At 50.6% G+C, this 24,239-nt stretch overlaps 1 protein-coding gene across 1 annotated transcript; it reads left to right on the top strand.

The window, feature by feature from the left end:
- The first annotated feature begins 18,694 nt into the window (after nt 1–18,694).
- Nucleotides 18,695–24,239, top strand: LOC124664213. Its single transcript, XM_047201786.1, has 10 exons — nt 18,695–18,845; nt 19,122–19,144; nt 19,960–20,310; nt 21,028–21,200; nt 21,884–22,168; nt 22,403–22,461; nt 22,577–22,613; nt 22,702–22,773; nt 23,167–23,470; nt 23,608–24,239. The coding sequence occupies exons 1-10, from the start codon at nt 18,695–18,697 to the stop codon at nt 23,977–23,979; spliced, it is 1,827 nt and encodes a 608-aa protein (XP_047057742.1). The 3' UTR covers nt 23,980–24,239.

Below are 24,239 nucleotides of genomic sequence, written 5' to 3'. Positions count from 1 at the left end.
ATATTTATAGTCCAGGGGACTTTCTAATGTGGGCGTGCACTAAACCGTGCACGACTAAGGTTCTATCTTTAAACCAAAATAGATCTAATATGTTACAGATACACGGGCAATTAAGCCCAACTTGGTATAACAGGCCGATTCAAATAATTCTCCACGTATATTTCCTCAAGCCCATCTTGACTGCGGCCCACCTCTGACTTGGTCAAATTCTGGTGATAACAGTTTCTTCGCACCAAGACTTGCATGAGTAACGGGACCAAAGAGATCCACATGAAGGAGCTCCAAGATCCTCTTGGAAGAGATAATGGTCTTGCTTGGATGCGGAGAGTCATGCATTTTGCCTTCAACACAAGCCCTACAAACACGATCTTTGGCAAAAGACACATTTTCCATTAGTCCCACAATATGGTTCCCCTTGTGAAGACTTTGCAAAGTTCTCATGTTGACATGGGCTAGGCGGCGATGCCACAACCAACCCACGTCCGCCTTTCCGAATAGGCACATCGCACTTGACGTGGTGGCCCCGAAAAGTCCACCACATACAAGTTGTGTTCGCGATACCCAACGAAAGCGACTTTTAGAGTCTTGCTCCACAAGAGGACCACAATATCATTATCAATAAAGACGGCGAAACCCATCTTGCCAAGGGCGGAAACGGAAAGCAAATTGTAACCAAGGGTTTTGACAAGCATGACATCCACAAGAGTAATGTTGTGTGCAACCACAACCTTGCCAAAACCCAATACCTCGGATGTAGAATTATCGCCAAAGGAGACGGTGATATCATTAATGTTAGGCCTCAACTCCTTGACGAGGTTCTTGCCGCCGGTCATATGACTTGTACATCCACTATCAAGTACCCATTTTGAACCTCCGCGGCATAGTCCTACATAAGATCAATTCTTGGATTTAGGTACCCATTTTGCAATGGGTCCTCTTTTGTTAGCAACAAGGGTCTTTGGGACCCAAATAGACCAAGCAACATAACCATCATATGGGCCAACATATTTAGCATAAACATCACCATAATAATCTTTAAATAAAACATAGTGAGGGTTAGTAATTCCCGCATCATCATCATTCATGGTTTTGCACTTGGAGGCTTCACCATTAGTGACGACTTTCTTCTTTTCTTGTGCGGGCTTGGCCTTTTGCTTGTTTGCCTTCTTTGCCTTGGCATTAAAACCAAGGCCCTCCTTCCCATTGTTTGATCTTTGCTTACTCAAAAGATCATCCAAAGAAAGTTTACTTTGGGGAGAGGAGGCCTTAGCAAGTTCATCCTTCAACCTAGCATTTTCCTCAACAATGTTTGCATGATCACATAGAGGAGTAGAGGAACTAGGCACATCATATGAAGCAAGCCTAATTTGAAGTTGCTCAAACGACTTGGATAGGAGAGTGTATTCACTCTTCAAAGCTTTGTGAGCTTTGTCTAGTTCACCTAGATCCTTCACAAGTTTCTCATGATCAACCCCAAATTGGGCCTTTTCCTTTGTAAACACTTTATTCTTAGCCCTAGCAAGATCTCTAGCTTTAGTGAGCTTGTTAATTTTATCTTGAGGCTCTTCAATATTTTCTAACCTCTCTTCAAGAGAAGATATGGTTTCTTGACATTCCTCAAGAGCATTTTTAAGAGCATGGATTTCGAGAGAGTCTTCTCTCTCTATTTGACCCTTTTTCTCAAGCATAGCACTTTGTTGAGCTAAACGAATCATGAGGTTTGAAACATGCTTTTTAGTGTTACCTTGTAGGTTGAGAATGAAATCATCAAAATCTAGCATTTCTTGTTTCACTTTTAGACTAGCATCATCAACCCCTAGTTCACTAGATATGTTAGGGATAGAGGGGTTAGGAGATGATACCTCGGAGGATTTAGCCATGAGGCAACTTTCGTCCTCCACAAGGATGACCTCATTGGGGGATTCACTTGGTGATGAAGAGTTAGTGGAGAGGGAGGCAAGAGCGACCAATCCATTGGTGGAGGCATCTTCTTCATCATCAACATCATCATCTCCGGAGGTATACTCTTCTTGAGTTGATAGCACGATAGATGTGTCCAAGGAGGACCTTGCCATGAAGCAATGTGCATTCTTGATAGGAGGGTTCTCATTGGGAGATTCAAAGAGAGATGAAGAGGGTATGTTGGTGGTGACAATGGCGGCCAATTCCTTTGAGCTTTCTTCATCTTCATCACCGCTAGAACTTTCAACTTCATCGGAAGAATATTCTTCCCTTGTTACTAGCACAACTCTTGAGGGCCTCTTGCCCTTCTTGGTCTTGTTGTTGTAGAACTTCTTGTTGGGGGCTTTTGAATACTTGCCCTTGGTATCCTTGCTCTTGTCCTTGGGAATGAGCCTTCCATTATGAAGCTCTCTATTTTCATAGGGGCATTCGGCAATGAAGTGGCGCTTGTCATCACAATTGTAGCAAGATCTTGTCTTTGGACCAAAGCTAGTGAAACCACTTTTGTTGTTCCTCTTGATGTTGTCTTCCTTGGCCTTGGAGGGATCAACCCAAAAGGATTTTGCATGGAAGGCCATGTGATCATGGTAGTGGCATTGCAAATCTTCGGATAGGACATACTCCAAGATGCCCTATAAGATTCTTGAGGAATCACTTCTTCACCGGAGTTGACCACCAAGGCAAGATTGGAACCTTTTGCCATTCCAAGAGCACGATTGCGAGAATCATGAGAGGTTTCTTCAAGCACCTTGAGAGCTTGCATCTCGTGCACGACTTGTTGAGAAGTAAGAGAGGAATAGCATTCCCTTCCCACAAGAGTCTTGACATCAATGGGAACAAATGGCATCATGCATTCAATGTACTTCTCCTTGATCCAAGAGTCATTGATGTGGGTGGCACCAATAAGCCGGAAGGCATCGGCAACCGAGACAAGTCTTCCATACATGAGTTCATGATCTTCATCCGGTAGCCTCATGAACCCTTCGGCTTTATTCTTAAGAGCATTATACTTGTTCCTTCTTGTGCTCTCACTTCCAATACAACTAGCGATCAAGCGAGTCCCAAGCTTCCTTGGCGGTGGTGTAGTTCCGGACTCGATGCAATTCCGGTGTCCCCACACTAGTTTGAATCATGTGTAGGGCGGTGCTATTGAGTTGACTATCAATTGCTTCTCTTCTAGTCAACTTGTCGGGGTTGTATGGCTTGAAGCCCTCCAAGATGATTCTCCATAGTTCATTGGAGGCACTACAAACATGAGAGCGGAACTCAAATTTCCAAGTATCGAAATTATCAACGGAAAACTTAGGTGGGTCACCCCGAATGTTCAAATGAGGCATGGGAACCGGTATATCGGGTGATAGGAAAGGTGGATGTACTCGATTGTAGCTCTCACTTTCACTAGTTCCCTTGGGAGATGCACTTGTAGCTTTGATAGTGTTTAAGTTGTCACCTTCTACGGGTTTGGTAGATGAGGGTAAGTCCGAAGCCTCTCCCTCATTTAACGCACCCGTGTCTTTTACCTCTAGACTAGGAGCCTTGGGAAGGACCGGAGCCAAAAGCTCGGCTATCATCTTTTTCATGCTTTCCATTTGGGCTTCCATGGAGGACTTCAACGAATTGAAGTCTTCCATGGAGACCGTCGTGGCGGCCCTTCCGAGGGCTCCTCGTTCGGCATACTCTTAGGCGGTTAAGCCCGAAATAAGAGCCGAGGCTCTGATACCAATTGAAAGGATCGTATGCCGCACCTAGAGGGGGGGGTGAATAGGTGCTAACCAATTTTTAGTTCTTTTTCAAATTAGGCTTGACACGAAAGGTAAATTCTCTAGATATGCAACTATGTGAATTTACCTATATGACAAGGATATCAACTAAGCAAGGTATAGCAACGCAATAGTAGATAGAGTGGGATAGAGGTAACCGAGAGTGTAGCACGCGATGACACGGAGATGATTCCCGTAGTTCCCTTCCTTTGCAAGAAGGTACGTCTACGTTTGGAGGAGTGTGGTTGCTACGCAAGCCAAACCAACAGCCACGAAGGCTTCACTCGGATCTCCCGTGAGCAACGCCACGAAGGCCTAGCCCACTTCCACTAAGGGATTTCCTCGAGGCGGAAACCGGGCCTTTACAAGGTTCTTGGGGCACACATCCACAACCAAATTGGAGGCTCCCAAATCTGTAACAATACAACAATCAACAACAATACATCAACAACAAATCAACTAGGGGACCAAATAGGAACACTAGCATGAGATCCCTCAAACAAGAGAGGGGAAATGAAGAACGCTTCGGTGAGGATGTAGATCGGTGTCTTCTCCTTCGAATCCCCAAAGATCAAGAGCTTTGGTTGGGGGAGGAAGGAGATCTTGCAAATCTTGACTTTCTTGAGGTGGCTCTAATGGAGGTGGCTTGGCAGATTTCTTGTGTAATGATTGAGCAAGCAACCAAGGTAGAAGAAGGGGGTATTTATACCCCTCTCGAAATTGAGCCGTTGTTGCTTCCGGGGGCCGGATAATCCGGTGTAAGTAGGGCCGGATAATCCGCCCCCCGGATAATCCGGCCTACTGGAACAAAAGAGTGACATTGTCCGGCCAATTATCCGGCCCATGTACCGATTCACATTTCCTCCGAGTCCTTAGCCAAAATCGAGGGGGCCTGGATATTTCCAAAAATCCGGCCCGGATAATCCGGCCCTGGTACAATCCGGGACATTATCCGGTCAAATGTCCGGCCCCCTACCGAGCTGCTTTTCCTCGAAGACTTAGCCAAAATCGGGGGCCGGATATTTCAAGAATATCCGGCCCGGATTATCCGGCCTGGCCAAACTTTTCCTGTTATCTTTTGACAGACCGACCAAATCCAACACACGCAAATATGAAACTATGTAATCCCTGTACCACTTAATCAAACATTAGTGTATCACATATATTGACATCAAACACACAAAACAAAATGCAAGAGATGTTCTTTCACAAGGTCCAGTCGAATCCCTACTGTCTCACAATAATCCTTCAATTCTCCCTGTGCGAAGTTAGTGCCATTATCTGTGATTATGCTGTGTGGGATGCCGAATCTCATCACGAGGCTGCAGACAAATTTTGGTGCCGTAGCGCCGTCGGCTTTTCTCACTGGCTTTGCCTCGATCCATTTGCTGAACTTGTCAACAACGACCAAGAGGTATTCAAAACCGCCAGGAGATGATCTTTTTAACTTACCAACCATATCGAGCCCCCAGACCGCAAACGGCCAGGTGATAGGTATGGTCTTCAGCTCTTGGGCTGGAGCGTTTGGTTGAGTAGCGTAGTACTTACAACCTCGGAAGGTTTTGACTATCTTGTCAGCATCTTCTTTAGCTGTGAGCCAGTAAAAGCCTAGCCGAAAAGCTTTTGCGACGAGTGACCTGGGAGCGGCATGATGCCCACAATCCCCTGCGTGGATCTCTCTGAGGATTTCAATGCCATCTTGATTAGAGACGCATTTGAGAAATACCCCTGTTGCGCTTCGTTTGTAGAGCTGTCCATCAACAATTGTGTAGGATCTTGCTCGTCTGATGATCTGTCGCGCGAGGACCTCGTCCTCTGGCAACTTCTGATCGATGAGGTAGTCCAGGAAAGGCTGCATCCAAGCCGGAATGATAGCCATCACTTTTTTAGCCGGAGATACTGCCACGTCTGGGTTTTCCGGGTTAGCGCCCTTCACCGAGGGTATCCGTAGGTGCTCCAGGGAAATACCAGGCGGAATTGGTTTCCTGCCGGATCCGAGCTTGGATAGCATGTCTGCCGCTGCGTTGTCGTCTCTCCGGACGTACTTGACTTCGTATCCTAGAAAGCACTTGGCGATCTCGTCAACTTCGTCTCGGTAAGCCGCCATGACGGAATTTCTGGCGTTCCAGGTTCCGGCTACTTGCTGTGCCACCAGGTCGGAATCTCCGCGACAGAGAATGTGCTTGATCTCTATTTCCTTAGCGATGCGCAGATCCGTGTAGTAGAGCCTCGTACTCCGCCATGTTGTTTGTAGCTTCGAAGTGGATCCGCAAAGCGTACTGCAGTTCTTCTCCGGTAGGGGACTTCGGGGTGACTCCGGCTCCCGAGCCTTGATGCTTGCTTGGATCCATCGAAGTGCATAACCCATGTCTCCGGTTCCGGCTCCGGATTTGCATCCGGAGCTTCGTCCAATCTGCGACGAAATCTGCCAAGACCTGGGATTTGACCGCGGTCCCGGCTTTGTAGCTGATGTCGAAGGCGGATAATTCAATGCCCCATTTTGCTGTGCGTCCCGTTGCGTCGGCGTTATTGAGAATCGTTGATAGCGGAGCCTTGCTCACGGCTCATTCTTGGATGTTCTTGGAAGTAATGTCTCAGCTTCCTGCTGCCTAGGAATACTCCGTAGGCTAACTTCTGAAAGTGAGGGTAGCGCTGTTTGGATTCCGTAAGGACCTCGCTAATGTAGTAGACTGGCCTTTGGACTCCATATTCGTGACCTTCTTCCTGTCGTTCCACCACGATGACGAGGCTGATGACCCTGTTGGTGGCTGCCAGGTAAAGGAGCATAGACTCTGACTCTCCTGGAGCTGCTAGGATAGGTGGGGAGGTGAGTATGTCCTTCAACCCTTGAAGAGCTGCATCCGCTGCCTCGTCCCAGACAAACTTGTCTGTTTTCTTCAATAGCTTGTACAGGGGAAGTGACTTCTGTTGCGGTCAGAAATCCACCGGCGGGCAGCGACGGGCAACACCGTAGAGCCGGGAATCTCCCAGGACTGCGGCTGGCCCTGGTCCCTCCGAGCGACGGCCCGCAAAGCCTTCGGCACGCACGTCCGATGCTGATGCAAGGGCGTGCCACCCGACCTATACCTGGTCGGGAAGGTGTTGGATGATGCCTCGCTTAGTTTCTGCATGGCATACACGTAAACGTTAAATACGAGCCTCGATCGGCTCTCGGGTTGTCCCGTGAATCGGCTGAAAGAGCCGATCCACCCATGATGCGTACGAGGTGTACGATCAGATGGTGGTCCTGCTTGATCAAGATAAAGCTAAAACGACCTACTACGATTTGGGGTTTTCACCGCATAATCGGAACATCATACTCGTGATCGAGCCTGGCGGCCACGCACGGCGATCGTAAACCAACCCTAGACAAGGCCTAAAAACCAACACGAAGTTGATCCTCGGAACACCCTGTCTAGGGCTGGCAAACTACACCCTACGCGCCACTGGATCCTTCGACCCGTTTGTAAGGCCTAACAATGCAGATATTAAACTAATCCTTGACGAACAAGGAGCAATCATAACGGATCGGATCTACTAAACAATGATCAAGCGGGGTGCCGCCCTTACACCCAAGATAGGTGTAAGGGCGGCTAGATGCCTAAGGGTCGCACGACGATAGCATATGATACGAAGAATAATGCTAACCCTAAAACATCTATGATAACTACGTTGCTCGCCATCAAAAAGGCTTCGATACGAGCAACGCATGAACGACGAATAAACGTGTCTGCCTAGATCGCAAGATGCGATCTAGGCAGCATGGTGCTTATCCGGAAGAAACCCTCGAGACGGGGAGTTGGCGATGCGCCTAGATTGGTTTGTGGTGAACGTGATTGTTGTTTATTTCATAAACCCTAGATACATATTTATAGTCCGGGGACTTTCTAATTCAGGCGTGCACCTAACCGTGCACGGGTTAAACTCTAACTTCTACACGACACGTATCCTACTATGTTACGTGATACACGGGCAAACTAGCCCAAACTTGGTATAGAAGGCCGATTCATGTATTTCTTCTATGTATATTCTTCAAGCCCATCTCCAATCGCGGCCCACCTCTGATCCGGTTAAATTCTGGTGATAACACCTTCTCGCCAAGACGGCTAACAAACCTGCTGATTGCTGCGACGCAACCAGTGAGCCGTTGCACATCTTTGAGACAAGTTGGCCTTTTTATGCACAAAATTGCCTTGATTTTTTCCGGGTTCACTTCAATGCCCCTGTTAGAGAAAATGAAGCCAAGGAGTTTTCCAGCTGGTACGCCAAAGACGGACTTTAGCGGATTCAACATCATCTTGTACCGACGGAGATTCTCAAAGGTTTCTGTGAGATCGCTGATCAAGTCGGATCCTTTCCGAGTCATGACCGCGATGTCGTCGACGTAGGCGTGTACGTTCCGGCCAATCTGGTCCTTCAAGCACCGCTGCATCGTACGTTGGTAGGTGGCACCTGCGTTTTTCAAGCCAAAGGGCATAGTAACATAGCAGTAAGTGCCAAACGGGGTGATGAATGAGGTCGCCTTTTGATCAGACTCCTTCATCCGGATCTGGTGATACCCGAAATATGCATCAAGAAAACACAGAAGTTCCACCCCTGCCGTCGAATCAATGACTTGGTCAATGCGCGGCAGGGGAAACGGATCTTTTGGGCAATGTTTGTTCAAGCCAGAGTAATCGATGCACATTCTTAGTATTTCAGTATTCTTTTTGGGTACAAGGACGGGATTTGCGACCCAATCAGTATGGATTACTTCTATTACAAAACCTGCCTCTAGTAACTTTGCTAATTCCATTCCTATGGCGCGGCGCTTCTTATCTCCAAAGCGTCGCATAGCTTGCTTCACCGGTTTAGCCCCCGGGTTTATGTTGAGGTAGTGCTCCGGACATGTCAGAAGGCTGCCATGCGAAGATATCCATGTTGGCGCGGAGGAACTCGACGAGCGCGTCTTCCTATTTGGGGTCCATGTTGGCTCCGATCGAGACTTGCTTGGTAGCGTCATCTTCCTTGAAGTTGACTTTCTTGGTCTCTATCGCGGCCCTGAAGGAGTTTTTCTGTTCGGAGATCTGCTTCTTGGTGGTCTGCATCTCGGCCGGATCCACCGCGGCTCGTAGCGTTTCAGCTCTTCTCCGGATATCACGGACTCGCGAAGGCGGCTTCGCCCAACTCGCACTCATGAGCCTTTTGTAGTCTCCGGATACGGTAATCATACCCTTAGGACTCGAAATCTTGAGCTTGTTGTAGATGTAGCACGCTCTTGCGTGGAACTTGTGGTAGGTGGGCTTGCCGAAGATGACGTGGTAGGAGCTCTTGAAGGGCACAACTTCAAACGTGATCTTCTCTTCGCGGAAATTGTGAACATCGCCGAAGGCCACGGGAAGTGTGATGCTGCCGAGGGAATTCGCCTTCTTACCCGGAACCACGCCATGAAACTCAGTGTTGCTGTGTTTGAGCTGTTCCTTGGTGAGGTTCATCCGCTCTAGAGTCTCCAGGTACATGATGTTCAAGCTGGCTCCGCCATCCATGAGGCACTTGGAGAAATCATACCCGTCTATGCGGGGACTTACCACCAAGGCGTAGCATTCTTTTGGCACAATGGCGGGGTGATCCTCCCTGTCAAACGTGCACGGGACTTCCGACCACTCGACATATCTGCAGGCACGGCCCGGAACCGTGGCGTTCGGGATCCGGGTAGCCGACTTGGTAGCGCGGATCGTTGGGGTTCCGAGGAAGGTGTGGTACGCGCCCACGCTCTTTTTCTCGAAGGGGTTGGATTTACTCGCGGATCCGGCTTTGGGATCCGGCGAGTTATCATCCTCGTCCATCGCCTCGGAACTGTCCTCCTCCTTGTCTTTGTTCTTGCCCTTGCCTCCTTTGCCACGAGGGCGGTGCTTCCGGGCTCGCTTGTATCCTGCCTCCGGGTCGTTCTTTAGGTCGTTGACCCACTTGCAGTTGCGGTTGGTGTGAGTGGACTTCCCTGTAACCGGATCCAGGTGGGCCGGGCGGGGCATGTCTCTGTACTCCTCGTAGGTTTGCGGGGCGCGGGATCCGCCAGCTGTGACCTCAGTGCCATGCTGCTGACCCCTGCCGGCTCCGCCTCCACGGCCGCGTCCTCTTCCGCCTCCTGAACCTCCGCTTTGGAACGCCATGGCGACCATCTCGGATCCGCCACTCTTCTGGTCATCAGGGTTTTTGCGTTTTGGCTGCTGCTGTTGCTGTTATCACGGTTCTTCTTTTGTTGATGTAGGGGATTGCTGTGGCTGCGAGATCACCGCCTGCGTCATCATCGGCGGCAGTATGGTCACTGGCAATGGAGATCATTTCATCCAAAGTCAGTTTATTTGCGTTAGCCAAACAAGTGAGCTTATGCCTCAGCAATCCTCCTCTCTGCAGTCCACCAATGAAGGCGTACATGGCAGTGCTGTGGTCGACATTTTCGCACTCGTTCCTGCATGCCAACCATCGTGTGAGGAAGTTTCTTGAGGATTCTCCATTTTTCTGGATACAAGCTTGTAAGTCGCTTGCCGTGGCAGGTCTGTTGTAGGTGCCTCTGAAGTGTTTCTCGAAAGCGGTCTTCAGGTCAAATCAGCAAAAGATGGAGTTCTTTTCGAGGTCGCTGAGCCAGATCCGGGCTGGACCTACAAGGTACAACTGGAGCATGCGGCAGGAGATATTAGGGGTTCCTCCGGCAAAGGTTACTCGCATTATAGTAATCCTCAATCCAGTGTATCCGGCCTTTCGGTGCCATCATAATGCTTCGGGTTTCCGGGTAGCTTGAGGTTCATCCTTGGCTTTGGTTCCTCTCGAATCATCCTGCCAAAGCACTTCGGACGGATGTAGTCGGTTACGTATTCGTTGAGGCGTTCCCGCGCGTCGCGCGAGCCGTGGCGAGGGACCGTGAACGAGAGCGAGACCTCCGGCCGCCGCCTCCGCCTCCACCTCCGCCGCCACCGCTAGGTGGTGGTGAGGGAGACTCTGCGAGGGGGTCGATCCGACTTCTTGCTTCCGCCTTCAGATTCTCCCCGGCCTTCCCGATGCTGGCTCCGGCTCCTGCGGCTGCCTTCGCCGTGGCGCTGGCTACCCTGGTCGTTCCGGCTCCGGCGAGGTTCCGGATCGCGCTCCTCATCCCGACTCCTCCTAGGCTCACGATCGTTGTTCTGGTTCCGGCGTGCGCTCCCTGTTTCTGTTTCTTGAAGGCAGCATGTTGTCGCGGATAACAATTCCACCATGCCCATGGGGCCTGGTGTTTCCGGCTGGACTACGGCGGCGAGAGGGACGCGGGTAACCATTGGGCGGAGGAGAGGGGTTGCGGTACTTGTCCCGTCCAGAGTACATTGCATCCTTTCCCTTTCTTGGATCTGACGGTGGCGTCTTTGATGGTACGGGGATCGGATTTGGGTGTTCCCTGGCTTTCCTTCTGCATTCCGAAGATCCGGTTCGCGATTCGTCATCTTGATGGCGATTGTCGTGGGCGTCCTTCTGCGCAGTGGAGACGCAATGCTCTGGGTTAGACTCCAACTTGCGCGAAGTGTACCGCCTTGCTCGTCGCTTCACCTGCTGAAGCTAACGAGCGTGCGAACGTAGTCGATGTCGATCTCCTCGTTCTTTTTCTTCAAGATCTCCGCAGCCTTCGTCATATTGTCCTTTGGGGTTGCGAACGGTCAGCTGCTCCGTTGGAGTTGCGAAGGTGATCCTGCGGGGAGCTATCAACTCACGCCGGGTCCTTTCGACCTCATGATGGGCTTCAACGATCTTGTCCTCCCAATGCTTTCGGAGTTCCTTGACCTTTGCCAGTCCTTCGTCCACCTCCTGCTCACGCTGGATGAAGTCTTCCACGAAAACTGCGGCGTGCTTCCTTTCCTCCAGCATGGCGGCTGCGGTGTCTTTAAACTTTTTGGCGCGTGGCCGGCAGCTCCAGTCTCTTAGCTTCCAATGCTTCTACGTCTTCGGGAGTGATGGGTTTGTTAAGAATATCCGAGCGATAAACCGCATCCATGCCTCGCTTGTGCGACCATCTCTTCGAGCGACAGGAGGTCCTCCGAGGAAGAATCCTTGCGGGGTCGCTCCGCGACATTGGAGATCCCCGATGGGATGGCCGGGGGTCGGATTGGGTGCCTGCCTCTTCGATCCATGTTCTCCCGGCGCCGCTACGGTCGCAAGTACCTGTTTTGGTCAGGCGGAGTCAACTTCGGGCTGATCACCGTATCCATATTCCTTCACCTTGCGATCGAACTCTTCGAGTGTCCATGGATTGGGTATCTCCGGAAATTGGGCTTAGGTTGCCCAAAATCGACTCTTCGCCCGGAGTTCCGCTTTCTCCGACGACCTCTTGCTGATCCGGAGCAGCGTTGTTTTCCGGGGCTTTGACCTGCTCGGGACCGGCTCCGGCTTCTTGAGGGGCGGTTCCGGCGGTATGGGCCAAGAAGTGCACGAAGTGACACCTTTGCTTCTCTAACACTCAGGAGACCCGGGCGGATGCGCATTGGTCTTCCACCTTTATTTCCTGCTCGAGGCGGATTGGGTGGGTTTTGATTTTTTCGGATCTAAGGCGGAATCTTCGCTAGGAAGTTCCTGCGTCTCGGATCGGATCTTCGCGGCTCGCGTCCCGCTCGGCGGCGGTCGCGTCGGCGCTACTACCGGTGGGTTTCCGTCGGAATTGACGGTTTCCCCGATGAAGATGTGTATGCCGCCAACTCGGGACGATGGAGAGCTTGACGGGAGTCGGTTTAGCCGGAATCCAGCACTCATCCGGAGGGACGATCGGCAGATTTCCGGCGTAAAGAACACGCCCCACAGTGATGGTGTCGTCGTAGCTTCCCATGGCGGAACCCTTCCGGTTCCGGCCTCCAGACGCCGCAGGCCCCACGGTGGGCGCCAACTGTCGTTGCCTAATCGACGGTACCTTGGAGGAGGGATCCTCACGAGGGGGAGAAGAAGTAGGGACCATAGGGCGGAGTGCACACGGGACGGTGGTACGCGATTTACCCAGCTTCGGAACACCTGCACGATGACAGGGCCTACTGCTGCTTGTCTGGAATTATCTGGGCGCTTTCGCGTTGTTACAATGAGTTGTGGTTGTGCCTCTAGGGCTCCCAGGATCCAGCTTATAAAGGCGCACGGATGTAGGGTTTACATGGAGAGTCCTAGCCGGATTACAGGTTTACCTAATTACGAAACTACGTCTTGCCGTGCACGTCAAGGATCCGCCTTCCTCTATACGTCGGTCGGATCCGGCTCTCCTGCTCCTGGGCCGAACATCTTCCGTCAGGATCAACAGCAACTGGGCCGCCCGATAGGCCACATGCCTCATCACCATCTGTGGGCCATCCGGGCTTGCCGGATCTAGGCACTGTCGATGGTACACCCATGAAGTATACCCACAGCAGCTAGTAACATAATCGGCTGCCATCCGGATCTGTTCCGCGACAGGGTCCGGTTCGCTCTCAAGGTCGCGGCTGTTACGGGCTCTGCTAGCTCGCCCGAGTTTTTGGCCCCTCAAAACAGGGTTTTAGACAGAAATTTGCACAACAATTTCACATCAAACATAGCACATCCAAAATATGTGATGCATAATTCATAGTTTTAACATCACAACACGATCATAGGCAATGTTCAAGCCACGGAATTCCCAAATGTGATCAACCATCAACGGATTCATCACCACCGGCGCCACCGCTCGCCGGAGACTCACCTTGATCACGAGCTTGACGCGCAGCCTTCTTCCTCGCAATGATGTCCGCCTTGGTCTCCTTCCACCACGCCAGGCTGATCCTCGTCCATGCCGTCGGTGCGCATCATCATGATTTCCCTCTCCTCGGCCAAGAGCTCCTTCATGGCTTTGGCTTCTTTGGCTGCGATCATCTTCATGTCAAGCTCCTTCCTTGCTTGCACCTTGGCAAGCTTCACCACACTCTTCCTGTCGGTGATGATGAGCTTGGTCTCCAACGTCTTCATCGTCAATGCCTCCTTGGACTTCATGAGTTGATCCAACTTCTCCCGGAAGCTAGCTGCTTCAAGTTCTACCTTGACCCTCTCCTTGGCCTTCTTGTTGCCCTCGGGCTTGCCGGTGTTTCTCCCCCTCATGTCCTCCGCTTCATCATCCATGGTGATAAGTGCCTCCTTCTTGCACTTTGGCTCGTTGTCCCGCAACTTCCATTTAGGAAGATGTTGAAGGATGGAAAAGCAATGTTCAAATTGAAATTCCTTGTTCTTTGAGCCGGCCATGTCCTTGTACCGTTGTTGAGCATACTTGGGCTGCACAACAATAGTATGAGGAGATGTTTCCACATCATGAACACATCATCAACACAAGGAAAACTTACGTAGTCCTCCGGCACGCATCCACTAGGAGGGTTGTCGGCCACTTGATCCATGGCAGCACTCCAACGAGAACAAGCCGGCTTGATGATGTTCCATCGGCCTTCAAGGGAGCGGTAGGATCTGTCCGCCATGCTCTTCGTGCGAGGCTTCAGTCTGGTGGTATTGGTCCTCAATGCGCTGCCAATAGCGCTTGCCGCCTTGGTCCACTCCGGTGCACGCATCCATCCCCACCTTGCTCCAAGCACGGACCAAGATGACGTCCTCGATCTCGCTGTAGTTCGTCGTGCGTGGCTTCGGCGTCGACGAAGAACCGGCGGCAGCCGGATCAACCTCAACCACCTCGTCCTCGTCACCCTCATCCTCCTTCTCATCATCAAAGTCTTCAACATTGCACTCCCCATCGAATGCACCGATACCGGCGTCCAAATTCACCGCGGAATCGTTGAGCATGTCCAAGTACGATGTTGTGGACTCAACATCGAACACCTTGTCTACGTCGATGGTGGTTGGCGGCGGCGCGGGCGGCGCGGGCAGCGCAACGGCCGGAACGGACGGAGGAGGGGTCGTGGCCTTGGAGGCCGGCGGAGGCGCGAGGCCGATGCGGCTGATTGCCTTGGTCCGCACCTTGGCCGGCGCCACGCCCCTCGGCCCGGCGGCCTTGGACTTCAACCGGCCCGTCTTCTTGGCAGCCGGCGGCCCTTCGCCCGGTGAATCGGCGGCCGCCGCCGGTGCTTCGAAGAATTGCTTCGGGATCCTCTTCCTCTTCGACGGGATGGTGGAGGCGATCATGGCGGACACGACCGCCGGCGGCCGGCGGACCTCCGACGGGGACATCAACCACCGCGCCCGAAGGAGGTGTACCGCCGGCGGTAGGCGGCTCTTGCGGACGGTCCATGGCGGCCGGATCCGGCCGGGAATGGCGCGGGGAGGGAGATCGGGCGGCGGCGGCGCGGTTGGCTTCGGCCGAAATGCTTCCCGCGCAGTGGAGTGGACGATAGTGGTTTCGCCCACTATCCCCGCTCCCACCCCGCACAAGTAGGGGGCGAGGACCCGCCCCGTACTCGAAAATAGCAAAAAATGATTCGGGGGGCGTTTTTACGGGGCGTGCTAGACGGCCGGGTAGAGCCGAAACCCTCAAACCGGCGGTTATTATATGGGTTTGCCCCTTTTACGGGGTCTGTTAGACCTGCTCTAAGCAGCGTATCAGCCATGTCGCATCGGTTCGCGCAGAGATACTCCACGGCCCTGTGCTCCCCGAAGCCGGTGGCCGCGCGAACGATGGCGATGAGGCCATCGAGCGAGCGGACCTCGAGACGAAGCAGAGCCGCGACGCCGAGGATGTCTGGCTCGCTGCGACATTCGGAACGCAGCGGGGGCGCGACGACGCTGTACCAGACGGCATGGACGATGATGTTGGACACGGGGTCCATGGGGCCGTAGCAGTGGCCGGCGACCAGGACGCCGCGGAGAAGGTGCCGGAGCGCGGCGCGAGGCAGCCTGGCGAGCGCCTTCATGTAGAAGGCGTGGATGGTGTCCAGGAGCCCCGCCTTGAGGAGCTCGATGTGCTCGCATGTCGGGGACGCGTCGGCGACCTCTACCGACGTGTGGGTAGTATATTTGGGGATGGATGCGAGGCAGGATTGGAGCTTGCGGCGTATGGTCTCGGGAGAACGTAGGTTGGCTAGGTTGAACGGCGCATGACGCTGAAAGGTACAGGTCACCGCGACTCCTTCGCCAGCGTTGGCACCGTTGAAGCTGTAGTGTAAGATCTCGCCGGAGCCACGATGAGAGCGCGGGATGGTCAGTTTCAGCTGGGCGGAGATTTTGCGGTGATGCGATTGCAGAACACCGAGGATGTTCTCGACGTCGTATATCGTAAGGCGCCGTCCTTCCTCCAAGGTAGCGAGCACGGCTCTCATGTCCTCGCATGGTTCTTGGAGCGCGGGCTGGCAGAGAAGCGCGACATCCTCGGGCATAGGGTGCTCTGCCGTAACAGCCGCGACCTTGAGAGCGAACTGGACCCTGTCGCGGAACAGATCCGGATGGCAGCCGATTATGTTACTAGCTGCTGTGGGTATACTTCATGGGTGTACCATCGATAGTGCCTAGATCCGGCAAGCCCGGATGGCCCACAGATGGTGATGAGGCATGTGGCCTATCGGGCGGCCCAGTTGCTGTTGATCCTGACGGAAGATGTTCGGCCCAGGAGCAGGAGAGCCGGATCCGACCGACCTTAGATTCAGAATTGATCTTTTGTGATGACCCAATGGATTGTCATTTTGCAAAGGTCCTAAATGACCGTTGCTCTTCGCTGAACCTGGAAATGAATCGCCAGTTTCCGTGTTTTTCATGAGATCGGAACTGTCCACACGACGTTATCCTGTAACGAAGATGCAGAGTTCGGCAAAGATATCATTTATGCAGATGTTTTTGCCCTAGGGTTTTGAAACTCAAGCATGCGGTTTTCAGATTAGTTGTTGTAATGGAACAAGACCTGCAGGTACATCTTGCCCTGCCCATCGAATAAGACCTTCACATTCCACCGGCAGAAATTGTAGCTGGCCTCCCGTAGCTGCACATGCGCCGGCTCGACGCTATCGACGAACTCGACGAACTTGTCCGGGAGCCGCTTGATGCCGAGTGGATCGTCGTCGATGCGGAGGAGGAACTCGAAACAACGGTCCTCCTGCGAAGACGAGGAGGGCGCATGCGACGGCGACCGTGGTGTCGTAGCTGCTCCACCACGGCGGTCCCTGCCCTGGCCACAGCCCCGGGGGCGCCCAGGGCCGCGGCCTCGACCACCTCGCTGGCCACCAGGTCGCAGGAAGAGCTAGGCGGCGCTACGGCGGAGCTTGTGGCGGCTAGGGTTTGCTTGGAGGAGTGGATGAGGAAGAAGAACGCGCGTCCTCTTTATATAGGCCGGAGGCAGGCGACGGTCGCGAGACGAGTGCCGTCGCCATTAACTTCGTTGGTGGAGGTCGGGCGGCGGCCAAGGCATCGCCATTAACGTGGCGTAGACTGCCGAAGCGACGCAGCGGCGCCAGTCGCTGGCGCGTTTGAGAAGACGCATCGACGCAGGGTCGCTGCCAGGCGGGCCCGACGAAACGTCCGCTAGACGCGAGCGGACACTTTGCGCGTCCGCAGAGACGCATATTTGGGCTAGGTTTGCGTCGCCGCGAACTGTCCGATCACTTTGCGTCGTCCCGCTGGAGATGGTAGCAGACGCCTTTTTTCCCGGCGGACGGGCAAACGGTCGCTCAGGTCCGTTTGGATCGCGCCGCTCGAGATGCCCTTATATGGAGCAAGGGAACGTGACTGGAAATAATGTGATTGGCTACTAGCTGGGTAGTGAACAATCGACACTACTCCCACGATCTGTGCAGGCATGACACATGCTTGTGCCATTTCTCATGCTGATCCCATCTCATGGTTCCTTGGACAAGAAGCAGATCTCCCGATCTCTCCTAATTGACAACACGATCACAAAAGCAAGCTAAAAGCATGTATCAACGGATGGGTCTTTTAAGGCTTTCCGCCCATTTGCCTGCCTAAGAATCATTACCGTCTTTGTTGACCCCCGCGCGCGCGTTAACGTGGGTAGAAAGAAAATAAAATTATGAAAGCGGAAAGTGTCTTTGTCTCCCAAGCAGTTGCTGCATTTATTCATTTTTAAAAATTCAAAAAGAAATCTGATTTTTTTTAACATAGTAGATGACGTTTTGTACAAGTATGCAAAATCTCAATTCCCAATTCTTTATATCTTGGGCTACAAAGTTCAATAATTTTTGAAGATTTGAAAACATGGATACTGAGAAGTCAGATCCGCAATTTTGTTACTGTGGCTTTTATGTAGCTCATAATACAAAAAATTGAAATCAATATTTTCACGTTTGTGAGATACATCGTTAGCTACATCCGAATTGATTTTTCTTATTTTCTAAAATTTGTAAATGCAATTTTGGAAAGTTCTCAAATACAGTACTCCGTAGCACAAACCCGGAAGGAAAAAAGCTCCACTCATATAAAAGTCATTTTCTTGGAACGTGGAAACGGAAAGTTGTTGCGCACTACCGAACACGTCGGGGTCCCGAAATATCTACCCGACGCAGACACATGCAGGTGGGGCTGCGAAAAGCTACTACACTACGCCCGTTTGTTCCACGTTGGGACACGTCATTACCTGCACCGGCACTGGAAGTAGCGGTAGGCAGAGCACGTAGTGGTAGATCCGGCGCCGACCCGGCCGGCCCCACCAGCCCGTCACTACTGCTACGCGCCTGTCAGAAGTCCGCTCTGCTACGCGCACCCGACGCGGCCACACCGACGGGAGCACCCGCTCGCCGCGTCGTGGGACCGGGTCTCCACGTGTGCCGTTGCAGCGGCACCGCGTGACACGTCATCGGTGTCGCGTCGCTGGGGGGACCCGGGCGGTCGTACACGGGCCCGTGCTGCCACCATGTGATTCCGTCGCGTGGCGCGAGTAGTAATGCGAGTAGCGCTGTCGACTAGCGCCGGTGTCGTCCACTCGCTCACACTCCACCTTTCCTCCCACTCCCGCCGCCCGCGTGTCTCGCGCGCCGCCCGCGCGGAACCAGCCTGGATGCGGCGGTGCTGGGGGACTGTGCTGCCGTGAGCGACAGTGAAGCACGCCGATGCCGATCGGGATGGGAGGATGTCGGGGACGCGGCTACTCCGCCGTGGCCGCCTTCGCGTTGATGGCGGCGGCGGTGGCCGGCGCCGCTTCGGAGGGGGACTCGCTCGCGGGCCTCGCCGGGGGCGCCGCGGGGATCGACGCCGCGCCAGGTACGTAGGGGCGCTTGCTTTCGCGGTGCCGCGGTGCCGCGGTGATTTATTTCGTTGATCGATCCATGGAGCGAGCGGCGAGCGAGGGGGATCGGGGTTTCTGTATCCATAGTTCGATCGGCGGGTTCGATCCACTTCCATGCGGGCGCAGTGATTGCCGGATGGGGCCTTCCATTCCGGTGCCCGTCACACTCCAGTTTATTTCAGAGCTCGCGTTGTCGGCGGCGATTACGATCGTTTGTCCTGTCTTAAACATGCCAGTTTTATGTTTTTCAGCTCAGCAAGTCCCGTCGGCGTCGGTACAAACGTCCGCCTCAGCCGAATCCCACCGAATTCAAGTCCATTCGCCTCGCTAGGATCGGAGAATTCATCACGCCCTAATTTAATCCCGCATGCGTATGCTTCACTGTTTCCAGTAATTTATTCGCGGCTGCTATAGGTAGATCTCCTCTGACAGTCAATTCTGTGAGTATTTTTTAATCCAATTTGCTGCGCCTCAGGGGGTGCTAATTTTAGCAGCCCGTATTTTAATCCCCCTGCTTCTGCTGCTGCCTCGTTTAGAAGTTGGAACCAGTCAACACCACCAGCTGTTGGCTGATGTATATTCAGCAGTACTAGGATCCATGTCGGTGCTGTGATCTGCGAAGCTCTCGTTGAAAAAGTCCCTCCTAGGAACCACAACTGCCATGTGACAGGAATTTGACCATCTTCCTAGTTTAATTATGCTTACAGAGGAGTAGGACTAGGAAGCCACACACCCTGCTGCTTTTCTTACTTAATACAGAAGCAAGTGGGCCTTTCTATTTGCCTTCTATTGGAAGCAGTTGGAACTATGGTTGTGGTTGCGGTTTACTTAGTAGTATATACTACATACTATCAGCCATGCTGGTACTAAAATGGTGTATGCATTTTTGTGTTCTGGTGCTTTAAACTTTGGTTGTGGGTGGCTAGTTGCAGTTGAATTTTATACATCTTCTTAGTTAAACTGTGCATGGGATCTAGGAACGGCGCACTTAGATGTTTTCCTTACTACACAAGCAAGTGGCCCTTTCTGTTTGCTTTCAGCCTTGTATTAGAAGCAGGTGGACCTTTGATTGTGGTTAGAGTTTACTAGTATATCGCCCATGCTGGTACTAAAAGGTTGTACTTAGTATTTTTGTGTTGTGACACTTTAGACTTCGACAGTAGTTGCGGTTTACTAATACTAATAATAAGCGGTGCTGGTACTAAATGGTTGTATTTTTGTGCAAACCTGCCTGGCACTTTAGAGGTGAAGAGCTTGGGACCACTTGCGAAGGGGCTGCTGAACGGGATGCCGGATGCAGCCGCAGGGCCGGAGGCTATGGGCCCTGTCGCGAAGTACCCGCTGGTTCTGGCGGAGGATAGGACGCGGCGGCCGGATGTCCTCCGCCATCTTAAGATGTATGGAGGTGGTTGGAACATCACCAACAAGCACTACTGGGCGGTATGTGTCCTTGTTTCAACTCTAAAGTCTGAACATATATATATTTTTAGGAAACCTTTTATGGGATTAAAGATCTAATTTGTTAGAGATGCCATTATATGCATGCACTATTTATGTGGGTTGTTGAATAGGGTTAGGTTGGAGTAGTACAGGCTGTATGTGCACTAGAGGTTCAGCCTGTTGCATATTGAATACTGATACTTTCAGGGATCTAGATAATCAGAAGTAAATAAGATCACCATTGCATTGTGATGGGAAAGCTTGATTCCTTTCTTCCCATGTGAGGAACCGCTCTGTGGGCTAGAGCTTGTGGCATCCCTTTGTAGTTGGTTAATTGCATTTTTCTCACACTTGATGACCAAAGTGTGTGAGTGTGCACAGATATAGAAAAGTGATGGATTTAACACACTGGGTTAGATTTTTTTTTTTACTTTATAGAACCATGTTGAATAATAGACAGCTTTGTTAGACTAAGAGCAAACATCGACTTTGAAGTTATGGAAAACAAACCGAAAGCGGCTTCCAAATGTAATGTGATGGCCCAGATTGAAGGTTAATATTCTTTGCCTACGGTTTGTTTGCTAGCTACAATGACGGGACCTGTTAGTGTGTCCAGTTTGAGCATCATCCTTCAAGATGTTTAGTTACTATGGGACTGATATTACTTTCTTTACATTCTGTATTCTACTGCTATGTATCTGAATCAGTATGTTTCAGTCTGTATCATTCACAGGAGTTGCTGGATTTCTTCTTGCTGCGCTGTGGTTTATTTCATTCGGGATTACTGCAGCTTCATTCTGCTTTTGTAAATCAAGAACGGGTCAAGGAAAGGTTTCTCATGCAGATGTAGCACGACCAGTGTTGCTTGTGGTTGTTGTGCTTGCTTTAATGTAATACGCTAAATCTCTTTACCATTTGTTTCTTCTGTTGTTTATTTGTTAGTTTGGGATATCATTTTGTGTAAGTCTAGTTGATTTTCATGCTCGAGCACTGTCCATGGGTAACCTTGTTATTAGATTAAATCTTGAACATTAGATGATTCCATTTCTGTACTCTAGCAGATGATGAGAATAGTTGTTAGAACATTAGAACATTAGAACTTAGAACTGTATTAAGCGATGCATGAATCTGGTAGATGAAACAATATAAATATTATGTATACAAACAAAACTTACATTTCTTTATTCACACTGCAAACTTTATTTATCATTTTTTTGCATCATGTTACCTTGCAAGTTCCCAGTTAGATAAAATGGGCTGATTTATAACGTGAAATATTTATAAATATCAAACAGTACTCTTTTTTCCTGTCCACTTAAATACTATTACCTCCTTTCCGAAATATAAGCCTTTTTTAGAAAGCCTTTCTAAAAAGGCTTATATTTCGGAACGGGGGTTTGGTTGGATCCGAGTAGCACTTAATATTTGAGTTATTATAAAGAATATGGGTAGAGGAATTGAGGAGGTGTGCCCATGTCCTTGCTCAAATTTTATCTGGCAACCACTTGTTCTATTTTCTTCCCCCTTAAGTAACCAGTTGGTCTAATATCTTCCATGATTCTCTTGATGCCAGTGCTGGATGCATTGTCCTTTCATGTGGTCAGGGTGAATTCCATGAAGGAGCTACTAAAACTTTGGATTTTGTTGTCAACCAATCTGATTTCACTATCCAAACACTGAAGAATGTTACAGATTACTTGTCGTTTGCAGTGACGATCAATATTGCAGCACTCTATCTTCCACCAGATGTTCAAGATCAAATTAACAATTTGAAGGTGGACTTAAATAAAGCGTCTGATACAATATCTCTGAAGACGACAGAGAACTACAAAAGGATCAGAAAAGTTCTCCATAATGTGTACGTTTTGATACTGTCCTCGTTTACTTTTCATTGTTTTAATCTTCGGAATCGACTGAGAAATAGTGTGGATGTGCCTATACTTAGAGTGGACTTAAATTTCCTAGCTAGTGAAACCACTATGTTGGTGAGACACTTGATCACGTGCCAGAATGACTTGGAATTATTATTTGTGTTACAGTATTTCATACGATATGCTTGCAGTTGAGAAATGAAATTCCTATTTTACTGCAGGTCTGTTGCGTTGATCTGTATAGCCGTGTTGATGCCTGTTCTTGCAATCCTTGGATATGGTATGATGTTGGCTATCTTAAACTAATTTACATGCGTTTTTTTTCTCTATTTTCGTTTTTACTGTGGTGTGTTATCACTCACTTCCGAACCCTCTTTTCTCTCTCTTATATGCAGTGCTGGAGCTTTACGGACCAAGATATACAATTTACACGTAAACTTTCTGACCTATTTGACAAGTATTATGTATTGAACTGCATGTTTTGCGGTAATTTTGAGACCTTCGTACTTGAATTTTGCAGATTTGCTACCTTATGCTGGATTATAGTGGCGGCTCTCTTCATTCTTATAGGGATTCTCTCGATAGTAAGCAGGTATTGCTTTTACGTTACACACTGTCGTCTATATTCTGTTTCATATTATGTTTAGGGGTGCTAAGACTTCCGTATCTACTAGCCTGCTAACAAGCATGATCTTCTTGTTGAACCCTAGTTCCTTCTTTGGTTATGCAACAGATTGAAACATCTATATACGATTCCAGTATGTAGTACAAGGAATTTGTTTGTTGATTGACATATGCCCTGTTTATTGATGTTACCAAATTTTCTTTTTCGAAATGGGGCATCCCCAGCCTCTGCATCAATTGATGTTACCAATTAGCATTGATTGCTTTACCTGCCGAACTTGCAAGCAGTTCTGTTGTTATAAAATAGACGCAATCCATTGTTTAGTATTAATAACTGTATTACAATGTTCTTTGGTTTCAGTTCTGCAAAGGATACATGCCAAGCAATGGACGAATGGGCACAACACCCTCGAGCAGAAACCGCTCTCAGCAACATCCTTCCGTGTGTTGATGAGAGCACCACCAACCGAACCTTGTACCAGAGCAAATACGTCGTGGTGCAACTCGTGAGCCTAGTCAATAAAGCTATATCTGTTCTCTCAAATCGAAAGCCGTATCACTTGCATCCTGGGCAGTTGATGCCTTCCCTCTGTACTCCCTACGATTCAAAGCTGAATGATCGGCAGTGCTTATCTAGGGAGGTGACATTTGACAATGCAACAACAGTAAGTGCTATTTTCTGTTACTTAGGATCTTGTCAGCATCTCCCAGTTTCATTCCTTGCACAGTATGTTATTCTTGTTCACATTTTATCTGGCTGCACTGCACTACTCAAAAGTAATCTGTAATTTCTATCCTTCAGGCATGGCAGGACTACACATGCAATGCTCCTGATGCGGAAGCGTGCTCTGGCCCGATGACCGTGACTCCGGAGGTCTACGGCCAGCTCGTCTCGGCCGCGAACGCGAGCTACGCCCTTCACCACTACGCCCCGTTGATGCTCAACTTCCAGGACTGCAGGTTCGTGCGTGACGCGTTCAGCTCCATCGCCTCACAATACTGCCCGCCCCTCGAGCGTGACCTCAGGCTTGTCTCCGCGGGTCTATCCCTCCTCGCCTCTGGCCTCGTCCTCGGCCTCCTCCTGCTACTCTTTACGGACCGCCCCCGAAACAGGGAGGAGGTGTCCGAGTCGCCTTCGGGGTTCAGGGTCACGCCTGTAGACTGCTCCCCATGACATACAAAGGAAGCACAAGTTCCCGTGGTTATCGAATTCGTTATAGCAAACTAGTTAGGAAAAGGAAGAAGGCCTGAGCACCGGGGGAGATGCAGAAGTCCCCCATTTTGCAGTGACGAGTTTGGTGCTTTGAGTGCTTCCTTCCATGGAATGTGATGTATATGCTGTGCTTCAGGAGATATAGTTTGTACAAACGGTGGTCAGGTCAGCTGGGTTCAGAGCCCCATTTATGCTAGTATATGAAATTTTACATTCTGGAA

This window comes from Lolium rigidum, chromosome 6, assembly GCF_022539505.1.
Source record: "Lolium rigidum isolate FL_2022 chromosome 6, APGP_CSIRO_Lrig_0.1, whole genome shotgun sequence".
In the NCBI taxonomy this organism is placed as follows: domain Eukaryota; kingdom Viridiplantae; phylum Streptophyta; class Magnoliopsida; order Poales; family Poaceae; genus Lolium; species Lolium rigidum.
This window is presented reverse-complemented; position numbering and strand designations above follow the sequence as displayed.